The 13,163-nt window shown below is 49.6% G+C and overlaps 1 protein-coding gene across 1 annotated transcript; it reads left to right on the top strand.

Annotated features, from left to right (window-relative positions):
• The first annotated feature begins 4,213 nt into the window (after positions 1-4,213).
• On the top strand, positions 4,214-11,623 carry AMER3 (APC membrane recruitment protein 3). The gene is made up of 2 exons (XM_088842740.1): positions 4,214-4,613; positions 9,179-11,623. Exon 2 carries the CDS (start codon positions 9,197-9,199, stop codon positions 11,621-11,623), a length of 2,427 nt encoding a protein of 808 aa, XP_088698866.1. The 5' UTR covers positions 4,214-4,613; positions 9,179-9,196.
• Positions 11,624-13,163: the final 1,540 nt, after the last annotated feature.

Below are 13,163 nucleotides of genomic sequence, written 5' to 3'. Positions count from 1 at the left end.
TTGGAGCCCAAGAATATAAAGTCTGTCACTGTTTCCATTGTTCTCCCATGTATTCACCATGAAGTGATGGGATCAGATGCCATGATCTTAGTTTTCTGAATGTTAAGTTTTAAGACAGCTTTTTCATTTACCTCTTTCACCTTCATCAACAGATTCTTTAATTCCTCTTCACTTTCTGCCATAAGGGTGGTGTCATCTGCATATCTGAAGTTATTGATATTTTTCCCAACAATCTTGATTCCAGCTCGTGCTTCATCCAGCTCAACATTTCGCATGATGCACTCTTCTTATAAGTTAAATAAACAGGGTGACAATATGCAGCCTTGACATACTTCTTTCCCAGTTTTGAACCAGTCTGTTGTTCTGTGTCCAGTTCTAACTGTTGCTTCTTGACCTGCATACAGCTTTTTCAGGAGGCATGTAAGGTAATCTGGCATTCCCATCTCTTTAGGAATTTTCCACAATTTGTTGTGAATGATATATACATATAGGTTATTTATATATATAAATATATTTTATATCATGTATAATTATATAGTTTTTTATTACATATAAATACATATTAAAGTTATTTATATGTTTATGTATACATACACATATATATATCTGTTTTGGTTTGGGGTTTTTAATACCTGAAAGAAAAGATGTTTTTAAACGCTCTAAAAGAAGGAAGTAGATGACAGAATAGCTCTCACTGACAAAAGGGTGGCAAGCAGAGCATTGACTAGATCAATTGTCACTCATTGGAAGAAGTTAAGCAAAAAGTGACAAGTTTAAGGAATATAAAACTCTTTGTAATGCTGTAATTTGGAAGAAGGGAGACCATAGCTGGAGAAGCTAAATGTTTATCACCAGTTGTTGTTTTTCAGTTGCTCAGTCATGTCTGACTCTTTTTTGACCCCACGGTCTGCAGCACACCAGGCTTCCCTGTCCTTCACCGTCTCCTGGAGCTTGCTGAAACTCATGTCCATTGAGTCGGTGATGCCATCCAACCATCTCATCCTCTGTCATCCCCTTCTCTTCCTACCTTTAATCTTTCCCAGCATCAGGGTCTTTTCCAATAAGTCAACTCTTCCCATCAGGTGGCCAAAGTAGTGGAGCTTCAGCTTCAGAATCAGTCCTTCCAATGAATATTCAGAAATAATTTCCTTTAGCATTGACTGGTCTGATCTCCTTGCAGTCCAAGGGACTTTCAAGAGTCTTCTCCAACACCACAGTTCAAAAGCATTAATTCTTCGGTGGTCAGGTTTCTTTATGGTTCAACTCTCACATCCATACATGACTACTGGAAAAACCATAGCTTTGACTGTACAGATCTTTATTTTATTACCAGTTGCTGCTTGCTGCTGCTAAGTCGCTTCAGTCGTGTCCGACTCTGTGCGACCCCATAGATGGCAGCCCACCAGGCTCCCCTGTCCCTGGGATTCTCCAGGCAAGAACACTGGAGTGGGTTGCCTTACCTTCTCCAATGCATGAAAGTGAAAAGTAGTCATGTACAAATGTGAGACTTGAACCATAAAGAAGGCTGAGCAGTGAAGAATTGATGCTTTCAAATTGAGGTGTTGGAGAAGATTCTTGAGAGTTCCTTGGACTGCAAGGAGGTCAAACCAGTCAATCCTAAAGAAAATCAACCCTGAATATTCATTGGAAGGATTGAGGCTGAAGCTGAAACTACAGCAATTTGGCCACACTATGTGAAGAGCTGACTCATTGGAAAAGACCTCGATGCTGGGAAAGATTGAGGGCAGGAGGAAAAGGAGGCAGCATAAGATGAGATGGTTAGATACCATCACTGGCTCAATGGCCATGAATTTGAGCAAACTTCTGGAGAGAGTGGAGGACAGAGGAACCAGGTGTGCTGCAGTTCATGGGGTTGCAAAGAGTGGGCACAGCTTAGCAACTCAACAATAACAAATGTTTATTAACTTTAACTGGTGAGGACTGTGGAGTCTAGGGGATCCGACACATGATTCAGGGTTATTTGGTGATAAGGCACAGATCCACCAGAGATCAAATTGCCAACATCTGCTGGATCATGGAGAAAGCAAGAGAGTTCCAGAAAAGCATCTATTTCTGCTTTATTGACTATGCCAAAGCCTTTGACTGTGTGGACCACAATAAACTGTGGAACATTCTGAAAGAGATGGGAATCCCAGACCACCTGACCTGCCTCTTGAGAAACCTGTATGCAGGTCAGGAAGCAACAGTTAGAACTGGACATGGAACAACAGACTGGTTCCAAATAGGAAAAGGAGTATGTCAAGGCTGTATTTTGTCACCCTGTTTATTTAACTTATATGCAGAGTACATCAGGAGAAACGCTGGGCTGGAAGAAGCACAAGCTGGAATCAAGATTGCTGGGAGAAATATCAATAACTTCAGATATGCAGATGACACCACCCTTATGGCAGAAAGTGAAGAGGAACTCAAAAGCCTCTTGATGAAAGTGAAAGAGGAGAGTGAAAATGTTGGCTTAAAGCTCAACATTCAGAAAACTAAGATCATGGCATCACTTCATGGCAAATCGATGGGGAAACAGTGTCAGACTATTTTTTCTGTGATTTCTCCAAAATCACTGCAGATGCTGACTGCACCCATGAAATTAAAAGACACTTACTCCTTGGAAGGAAAGTTATGACCAACCTACATAGCATATTAAAAAGCAGAGGTATTACTTTGCCAACAAAGGTCCATCTAGTCAAGGCTATGGTTTTTCCAGTGGTCCTGTATGGATGTGAGAGTTTGACTGTGAAGAAAGTTGATCACTGAAGAATTGATGCTTTTGAACTGTGGTGCTGGAGAAGACTTTTAGAGTTCCTTGGACTGCAAGGAGGTCCAACCAATCCATCCTAAAGGAGATCAATCCTGGGTGTTCATTGGAAGACTGGTGCTAAAGCTGAAACTCCAATACTTTGGCCATCTCATGTGAAGAGTTGACTTATTGGAAAAGACCCTGATGCTGGGAGGGATTGGGGGCAGGAGGAGAAGGGGACGACAGAGAATGAGATGGCTGGATGGCATCACCGACTCGATGGACATGAGTTTGAGTGAACTCCGGGAGTTGGTGATGGACAGGGAGGCCTGGCGTGCTGTGATTCATGGGGTCGCAAAGAGTCGGACACGACTGAGTGACTGAACTGAACTGAATAGGGGGAAAACTGATTCAGGGACCTCTGAAGGCCAGAAACTGCCGGGAAGTTCAGGACCATACTATTAACATGAGTCAAGGGGGACTTCTGGGATAACAGTGAGCCTGTCACTGGGTAGAAAAATGGTTCAGCTCCAAGAAATGTAAGAAGGGGGCTCACCCAAAGGCGGTTGGTGACCCTCACTGAGGGAGGGGCCTGTGGTGGAGCTCTTGAATGGGGTGACTGGGGTGGGACAATCTCAAGGTGACTGAAGTTAAAAAAGGCTGCTGCCCTATGACAAATTCAGCCCAGACCAAAGGTAGTATTCGGGTTGTTGTTGTTGTTGTTTTTAAATAGGTACAGGAAGGGAGTCCACCATGCTCAAAGAAAGGAAAGGCCTTCATCATCCAAGAATCCCTGACCTCTCTGGGGACTCAGCCCAAGCCTTGGCTGGAAGACTCCTTCATTCTTCCTTCCAGAGCTCCTCTCCTGCAGTCTTCTGTGCTGCTTGGGATCAGTCCCCTCATCACACCCCGCACCCTGCCCCACCAGCCCTGTGCTACGGCCCTCACACATGCTCCTGGCACTTCTCTCTGAGCCATCCCAGAATTGCTAAATCCATATTTTATTCCTACACCCAGTGTGCAAACCCTCTGCCCTCCGCTCAGTGGGGAGAGAGTCCTCAAACCACTTTCGCCCCTTCTGCAAGACTTCGGAGGCCCACAGTACCAGCAACCCCCACGCTGTGACTACCTGAAGGGGAAGCACATCCTTACTTCTCATTAATGATCTAATCGGGGCCCAAGAAAGGTACTCCATAAGGAAGATTCCGGGAAGAGTGCCCGGCATCTCGAGACTGGCCTTCCCCTTCTTCCAAATCCTCTCTGAACACCGGGTAGGACTCGTGGCTAGGCCCTTCCGAGATGGTTGGGGTTAAACTTGCCAGGCGCTGCGGGATGTGGGGGTTAGGGGTACCCACACCTGCGCACTCTAAGGAGTTCTGACCGTGGCTGTGGAATACAGGGGCCGACAGTCATGATTGGATGACTGTCAGTCCGGGGTGCAGAAGAGGCTGGGCCTCAGGGATGCAAAATCACAGCCCTGCGGGGAGGCAGAGAAGCACCGCGGCTGGTATCAGAATAAACACGAACAAAGCAAGACGGAGGCACTGCCAGAGCAGCCCCCATTCGGCCCCGCGCGCGTCACCTCTCCGACTCCTGCGTGGCGGCCGACAGGCTCCCGGCCCACCTCTGCCCCGCCCCAGCCTAGCTGCCCTCTCGCGGTTAACCCTTGCGGGCCCGTTTCCTGGAACGGCTGCCCAGCGCCTCCAGCGCCGAAGGAAGGACGTGGGCCCTCCGCCTCCCCCGGGTCCTGAGTGGGCGTCAGGCGCCGGGAACTGACCGTGGTGCTGAGCGCGCAGCTCGGTATCGGGCGCGGCTCCCAGACCTGCCAAGACCGCATACCGCGACACTCCCGGCCTCAGCGGTAAGTCGCCAAAGCCCCGAGGATGTAGGCGTGCGTGGAGTGGGGGAAGGGAGTGATTGGGGGATTTTTGTGCGATTTTCGTGCAATGGGCTGGCTGAGTGGAGGAACCAGTGTCTGTACTCTGTCCACTCCCCGGTGCCCAGCGAAGATGATGTGGTGTCCGGGAGCGATGATCAGTCTGAGCTAGGGAAGGGGGAAACCTCGAGGATGCGGGTCTTGGGAAAGGACGAGTAAGACTGGAGGGCCATCTTCTCTCCACTGGGGAGGCCAGGAATATCCAGACACTCCCTTATAAAAAGTGGACCAGGACCTTCGGTCCCCAAAGATCCCTTTGTCTCCTCAACATGAGGGTTGAGTGAATTGATAATGTTCGAAACAGTGCAGTTTCTGTTTCTATTTTATCCCCAATCTACACCCACCCCAGAACACAGAGAGTATCCCTCTCCACAATGGCCTTCACGCCATCCATATGGAAGGTTTTGGCTTCGACAAGGTAGCCTATTACAGAGATAAACTACTGCTCAATATATACCCTCTCCACCCCAGTGTCCAAGATGTCCCTGGGTGGGGATCTCCTCAGAAGCCCCAACTCTTATCTCCACCCACCCCTTTTGTTTCATGTTTGTGATCTCCTGGATATTGGGGGGTGGGGCAAGGGAAATCAGGGTAAATACCAAAACTATTAGCCAAAATTTTTGTATTTCCAAACTGTTTCTGTTGCATATGTGTAACTCCAACGTCTTTATTTTGCTCCATGAAATACCCAATCATTTTCATGTTCAAAAATGAAAGAAAAGCATAGAATTACCTTACCAAAGAGAAAAGAAAATCCCAGGCAGTTGAGCTAGGTAGTCATAATGTAGAAAAGCAACAAATGAAATTGCTTCATTTTCTCAATTTGCAGCAAGCTCAGCTGCATGTGCATGCTCTGTGTTAGATGCTTTGAGGGGGAGCTTTCACGTGCGGGAAGTCTCTGCCTCCGCTTTCTTTCCACTGGACCCTCCTCTGGCTCCTAACTGACCACTCTGCCCTTTTGCTTCTACTGTACATTCTTATTCACAACTAGAGTGATCTGTTAAAACTAAAAATTGGTCTTCATGGCTGGCAAATAATGGGAGAGTGTCTATCAGGCTCCCTCCTAAGAGGGTGTTTACTCACAGGGTAACAGCAGAACGTGCATTTTTAAAACTGAGAACCTGGACACATATGGACTCTGCCCTCAGGAAATGAGAGTGCCAGCACCTGCATGTCTACATAAATCCTACTGTGCCCTTGAGAATTATCAAGAAAGATGACTGCTCAGCCTGACTCCAGTTAGGTAGTGGATCGATCCTCTGGCCACTTAGGGAGTTCCCACCCATGTCACATGTGGACTACAGATTTCCAAAGAATCAGGATCTGGTAAAACATCTTAACATGGAAACTTAATGGACTGAACACATACTGAATTTCAGTGAAATAATCTTTATCATGCCTGGTTGAAGTTATTTTCCAGAGTACAGTAAGTAAAAGGTTTTTCTGAAACATAAGAAAAGTAACTGCATAATCATAATCAATATCTCCAAAATTTCTTGCCATAGAAATTATACTACCTTCAGTTACAATTTTTCTAAGTTTGCATGAGCTATACTTTTGCTTTTAATCTTCATTTTCATTTTACTTTCCAAAATTTCTTATAAAACATATTTTTATTCAATTTTTAGATTTTCCATGAAGGGGAAATTGAGCTGTTGGTTCATAGAATCTCTATCACAGTTAAGAACACAGGTTTAGTATCAGACAGTCTTGGGTTCAAATCCTAGCTCTGTTGCCACCTGTGTGAGGGCCAATCCATTGACTTTTCTGGACATTAAATTCTCCTTTGTTAAATGGGGTTACAGCAGTATGTCCCTTATAAGCTTATGGGTTAAGCATTCTTCCTGGATACCACTATGCTGTGTGCCCCCAAACCCATCAGGGCTGGGCTACAAAGGATTGGGAGAAGTAAGAATGGGGTCTGCAGGTAGGGGTTGGGAAAGGCTTGGGCACATGCTACATGCTACCCAATAGGAGGCAGAAAGGCAGCTGACCCACTGTCCAGGGTGCTGCCACAAAGAACTGGGCTACAGCCAGAGCCAAGCCTGGGTTCTGCAACTTTCCCTTGCGTGGTGCCTGCTCCTTCTGCTCTCCTCTGGTCAAAAGTCCCAGGTTTTCCTCTACTGGGGAGGAAGCATTGCTAAGGGGTGGGAGTGGGATGGAGGTGGTGACATTTGCCCCTGTGAGCCTCTGCAGTGCCACCTTTGCCACCTCTTCTTATCCTCTTTGGTTTTAATGTTGCCAGTTGGGCTGGGAGGCAGCCCCTCCACCCATGTCCCAGACCTCATGTTAAAGCATTTCTGAGGCTCTCTGGAGGGGGCTGGTAAGCCTCTTTGGCAGTGGGTGTGAAAGGCATGCATACTGACAGAGTCACTTGCTTGCACACCTGCTCTATTCCTTCCTCACAGATTGTGGACTAAGGGAGAGTGAATCTAGGTGCTCCCTATGGAGAACCAAAGAAATCAGCCCAAACTCTATAATCTCTCCCTGGTCAAACTGCCAGAAGACCAACTGGCAGTCCCTCACTGCCAAGGACATGTGGAGACAGTGAGACAGATGGAGCCTGAGAGCTGGATACCTGTGAGGTCCAGTAAATCAAGATGGAGGGATTGGTTCTAAGGGGGTGCTCTTCACCCCTGCCTTCTTTTAGTTTTTTTTTTTAAGAGTTACATTTTATTCAGTGGGAATTTTTAGGACTTCAAGCCCAGGAGGCAGCATCTCAAGTAACCATTAGAGAACTGCTCCAAGGAATCGAGAGTGGGAACCAGGTTATATATAGGATTTGCAAGAAGGGGCAGGTAGTATTAGTGTCAAATGATTATTGTTAATGAAAAAAAAACCAAACAAACAGATATCCCAAGTTAAGGAATTTAGTGCTTTTCTAGGTATGGGAAGATGCAAGGGTCTGGGCTCACTGAAATCATTCCTTTGATATGCACCTCACCTATCTGGGGCCAGTATCCTGTGTTTTCACATCTTGACTTCACTCGGGGCTCACTGGCTCCTCTTGGAGTGCTGCAATCACTGATGACTGTGACATCCTTTGATCACTGACAGAGTACTGCCTTCTTTTCATGTGTTCTCAAACTCACCCCAAAGGTAATACATTTACGACCACTGCTTCTCTCCCCCAGAACTGCTCTTAGCACAGGTCACTTCCTTGCCTTCACTCGCCTCTCACCCTCTCCACTTCAACTTTCCCTCTTTTATGATCCCCCTAATGGCTTGTATCCAGGCCTCAGTGTTTACCCCGCTTATGGCTTGTATTCAGGCCTCAGGATTCTAGACTGTTTGTCTTTCTTTACTCAGTTGCTGAATCCTGGTGTTTCTTCCTTTGAAAGATCGTATGGCTTTACTCTCTTTATCGTGCTTATAGCTGCAGCCTCCATCTAGACCTTATCTCCTTACACCTGGCCCATTTTACTGCCTCTTGTGAGTCTCCTCTGTTCAGAACATTTCTCATGGTTCAGTCCATCCTCCACTCAAACATCAGATAAATGGTCTCAAACCACCAAATTCATTATGCCAATGCTTCCACCTGCTCCCTCAGAAGACTTCTATAGCTCTTTATTGACTCAGGGTAAGGCCAGACTCCCCAACTGTGCCAACAATGATCAACTTGTTAACACTCTTACCACCTCCCCACTCTCAAGTCCAGGGAAGACATCAATAAGCGATTCCAGCATTCTTTCCCATTGAACTCAGACTGGGCATCAGAAACTTTCTCTGGCTGGCACTCCAGGTAGCAATGCCTGTCAGTTAGGATATGCACAAAAGACAATACCTGCCTGCCCCTCCAGCACATGATGAGCTGTGTATGGCCAGTCTGTCCATTCCTGGTCTCATGCTTGTCTCCTCTCTTTTGCTTTCTGCCACATTGCTGTCTCAAGCTCTGTGTGCACCATGAAATGCTTGGTTGTGCCTTGCTCGCCTGCTGGGTACATGAGTCCTGAAGGGCACACATGTGTCTTCCCCTTCCACTGATGACCCACGGCACCCAGCCCTGGAAGCAGATTTCCTTTCAGGTTTGTTGCTTACATGAAGGAAGCAACTTATTTATTGACTTCTCTGCTTCATCCACTCAGAAGGGCCATGATACTCCCGGTGCTATTGGTAGAGTGTAGAGCCTGGATATGGGAGGCTAACTTGCCCAGATAAGCTTTGAAAGGATTCCTGAGTGAGTCACAAGATCACAGTTACAGGAACACCAGACCCTGTCTGCTCTCATTTTGGCTCCAACTCTGTGCCTTTAAGCATATGACTTAACTTCTCTGAGTTTCAGTTGTCTACAAAGGCTGGAGCAGTAAGTGTGGGGGTGGGACCATTCCTATCTCCCCCTCCCCTTGCCTCCACAGAGGATCCAAGCTCAGATGTCAGAGCTCAGCTCCCATGCCTGTGTGAGTGGGGAAGGGGGTGGGGTATGGGGACAGGTTTTCTAGAATCACAAGCCTCCATCCCAGATATTGAGTGTCTCCTGCTTTCCCCCATAGCAGCGGGGACACTGCAGCATGGAGCTGAAGAGAGGAAAGACCTTCATCAAATCTAGCCTGCAGATTGATCATGAGAAACCTCCAGACCCAGCAGCGACTGCCCCGACCACAGAGGATGCAATCTCACTGGGAGGGCAGCAGCTGCCCCACAGTGAGAGGGGCCCCCAGGCCAATCCCAGCACCCAAGGATACAACAAATGCTCCGATCGGGAAGCCCAGCCAGACACCAATGGTGGGCCTGCAGCTTTCTGTGGGGCCACCTTAAAACTGGTTCGGAAGAGCAAGAATCACGACAGCGTGCCCAGGGCTGACAGGGCAGCTACAGCTACAGGGCAGCTGGTGGGCAGCGCAAGTTTCCCAGGGCCCCCCAGCAGCCAGCGCATGATCGACTACCGCCACTTTGTGCCCCAGGTGCCCTTTGTACCAGCTGTGGCCAAGAGCATCCCAAGAAAGCGGATTTCCCTGAAACGACCCAAGAAGTGCTTCCGTAACCTATTCCACATCCGCAGAAACAAGACTGAGGATTTGCCCTCAGGGGCAACCAAGGGGCAGGGCTTGTCCTCTCCCAAGGGCCCATCAGAAACTGGAGGGCAGCGAGGCACAGCCTTCCTCCCCTTGGGTGAGGAACTGGGACTGGATGGCCAGTGCCAGGACCTGTCTGACGGGGAGCTCCCACCCGACTCTTCCTTTGACCTCTGCAGGGCCCTGTGTGAGGACGTGGCCTCACTGAAGAGCTTTGACTCACTCACAGGCTGTGGGGAGATCTTTGCAGATGAGAACTCAGTGCCACCCCTGGAGCTGAACGAGGGCCTGGCAAGCCCTGCCCGGAGATCACAGGCTTCTGACAGCAGGACTTCCAGGGGCCCCTTCCAAGGTGGCACAGAGCAGCTGGCATCGCCTGCCCAGAATGAGATGGACTTTGCCAAGTTCTGGGACCATGTGAACCATTCGGTGAGGCAGCAGCAGCACGCCCTGCTAGGCCCGTGGCTGGGAGGCCCCCAGGCATCAGACACAGACCAGCCCAGGCCAGATGCAGCTAGGCTGGCTGAGCTCCCCCTGTGTCCATGCAGGGATCCCCACAGCAGCTCCAAAGCCAGCTCCACAGACACAGGGACCCCCAAGAGTGAGCGGCCAGAGTCTGTGTCCACGAGCGATGAGGGCTACTATGACTCCTTCTCACCAGGCCTCGAGGAAGACAAGAAGGAGGCCCCAAGCCCAGGCACACCCACAGCCACCTTCCCCCGGGACAGCTACAGTGGAGACGCCCTCTATGAGCTCTTCTATGACCCCGCTGAGGGCCCTGGGAATCCGAGCCTGGATGATGACTTGTGCGTGTCCGAGAGTCTATCGGGGCCTGCACTGGGAGCCCCGTTGTCCATGTGCAGCTTCCATGTCGGGGCAGAGGAGAACCTGGCTCCTGTTCCAGGCCCAGACTTACTCAGCCAGGGCTTCTTGCAGAGCTCTTGGAGGGGCAAAGAGTGCCTGCTGAAGCTCTGTGACACTGAGCTTGCCATCACCATGGGTATTATCAACTGGCTCCGCCGGGGCCCGGAGCTCCGTGCCTTGCCTGCCTCAGCTCTCAGAGAGCCGGCAACTCCCTCAGGAGGACTGGTAGAGAAACCAGGAGCTGGCTCTGAGAAGATGGGCCTAGGTCCAGTGAAACTGGATGGCAGGGGGACCCAGGCTTTAGATGCAGGTAGGATCTCTATGAGCTCTGTACCCAGCAGGAAGGAGCTGTGGGCATGTTCAGGTCCCAAGGGCCTGCTTGCTGGAGTGAGCAAGGTCCTAGCTGGGGCCAAGCAGGAGACCAGGTCTTCATCCTTTGGCCCCTCTCTGGAGTGTGTGCCGGTCTCTGGGGAACGAGGGACACAAGGCCACCCTGAAGGCTCACTCTCCCCTGTAGGGTCTGCAGCCGCCATAGCAACCAACATGTCCAGGAAGAACAAGGTCCCACACACATCTGTCTGGCCTGGCTCCCAGGAGCCCAGGCTGCCTAAGAACCTCGGGTGTTTCCAAGGTCCCTGGAGGCAAGGTCCTGGGGGAAGAACCATGGATTCAAAACTCACCCTGACAGGCTGTGTGGCCCAGGTGGAAGCCTTACAGATCAACCCAGACTGCCAGTCCCCTGCTGCTCAGCCCCCAAGACAAAACACAGGTAGTGGAGTCTGCGGGAAGCCTCAGGTCAGCGTCCCTGACATTCTGCAACAGAAGCAGCCTAATGGCTTCCCTAACCTGGCTGCCATCTGTGGCCTGCCCTCCCTGGCCAACCCACTCCACATCCCACAGGACCAGAGATGCCCAGGCAGCATTTTGGACCTGAGTCAGCTCAGGGAGGAGCCCACCACACTGAATGTCCAGGCCCATGTCTCTCTGGAGGACTGGCCCCTGCAGCTCAACTCAAGGGCTATGGAGCAGGCTGCACAGAGGGGCCAGCTGGACTTGTAGTGTGCCTCTGCTTGGGATCACTTGCCAGGAATTCTGGCCCTCACTTCCAACAGCTAGTGAGAGGGGGGCCCCCCTCTGCAAGTGCCCAGAAAACCACTGCAGCTTTTTGGATCACAAGGGATCCTTTGCAACCAGCAGGAAGTAGGGGCTACCAGGACAGCATGACCGAGCCCCAGCTTTGGAACAGTTTTGCAACCTTGGGATCACATTCAGGACAGTCTAAGATCCAAATCTCCATCCTTTGTTCCTGATGTGAGGACTGGAGGACTGTATTGGGGGAAGGGAGTGTCAGTATTCAGACAGGCAGAGTGGGACATTTAACATGGAGGCATCCGTGCCTAAACACAGCAGCTCTGCCAGAAGAGGTCCTGGGAAGCCCAAGGCCAAGGACAACTGCACAGCTGCCAGTGCTCTCAAAATGTTCCTCACCGATTTCCTCACACACACACACAATGAATAGTCTAAACCCAGGTGTCTCAACATCCTCTTGGCTACTTACCATACAGTATGTTGGAGAGAGGAACTCGGGTTTGAAACTTTTGGGGATGGAAACAGTACATATTGTAAAGGGCACATATTGTGCTGATAAGTCTGCACAAGAATTGAGAGTAATAAATGTGAATGAGGAATCTGAGACTTGGGTAGAAGCTTGAGACTGGGAGTTAGTTTAATAGTGTCTACTCACCCCACCTCCAGAATGAGCAGCCATAACCTATGGCTGAAGGGCTGAAGGGCCCTGAAGGGCTTCTCTAAGTGAATCAGAAGCAGGACCAGCCATCTTAGCAAGAGCCTTGAACCAGCAGATGCCATGCATTCCTGTGCAACCTTGCCAGGGCTGGCCAGACCCTGGAGACCCTGAACAATGGGTGTTCCCTGTCACAAAACATCCCATACAAACAATGGTTTCCCCCAATTTGCACACTCCAGCTGATCTGTGGGTGGCAAGATGCTCTTGGGGAAGAAGCTGTCTGATTTTCCACACTGCCGTTTTCATCTTCCGTGCTGCCAGCATCCTAGCCTCCTCTTGCAGGAAGGCTCACTTTTGAATGAAGCTGTATCCTCCAGTCTCTCAAAAAAATCACATTTGCACAGCACCAAACATTCAGAATTACAGAAGGAAAGGTGGCTTGTATCTCAGGAAGGGCAGGTGTCTGTCTGGCAATCCTCAGGGCAGCAGACCAACAGCAAGCTCCTTGACAGGGTCCTCTGTGATTAGATCCTGCCTCAGGTGCCCTGTTTCATTGAGGTGCCAGGGCGGGAGAGGGGGGAGTATGCTACAGGCAGCTATGGAGCTGTTTCTTTTTTAATTTTTAATTTTATTGGAGGCAAATTACCTTACATTAATATATTGGTTGGTTTTGCCATACTTTGACGCGAATCCACCCCGGGTGTACATGTGTTCCTCCTCTTGAACCCCCCTCCCACCTCCCTCCTCCCCATATCCTCCCTCCAGGTCATCCCCGTGCACCAGCCCCAAGTATCCTGTATCATGTGTCGAACCTGGACTGGTGATTCATTTCACATATGATAATATACATGC

The sequence above is a fragment of the Moschus berezovskii genome, chromosome 2, assembly GCF_049115385.1.
Source record: "Moschus berezovskii isolate FMDL1 chromosome 2, NW_MosBer_1.0, whole genome shotgun sequence".
Classification (NCBI taxonomy): domain Eukaryota; kingdom Metazoa; phylum Chordata; class Mammalia; order Artiodactyla; family Moschidae; genus Moschus; species Moschus berezovskii.
This window is presented reverse-complemented; position numbering and strand designations above follow the sequence as displayed.

Coding starts and splice junctions, on each gene's coding strand:
- AMER3 (XM_088842740.1), top strand. CDS start 9,197: ATGGAGCTGAAGAGAGGAAAGACCTTCATCAAATCTAGCCTGCAGATT.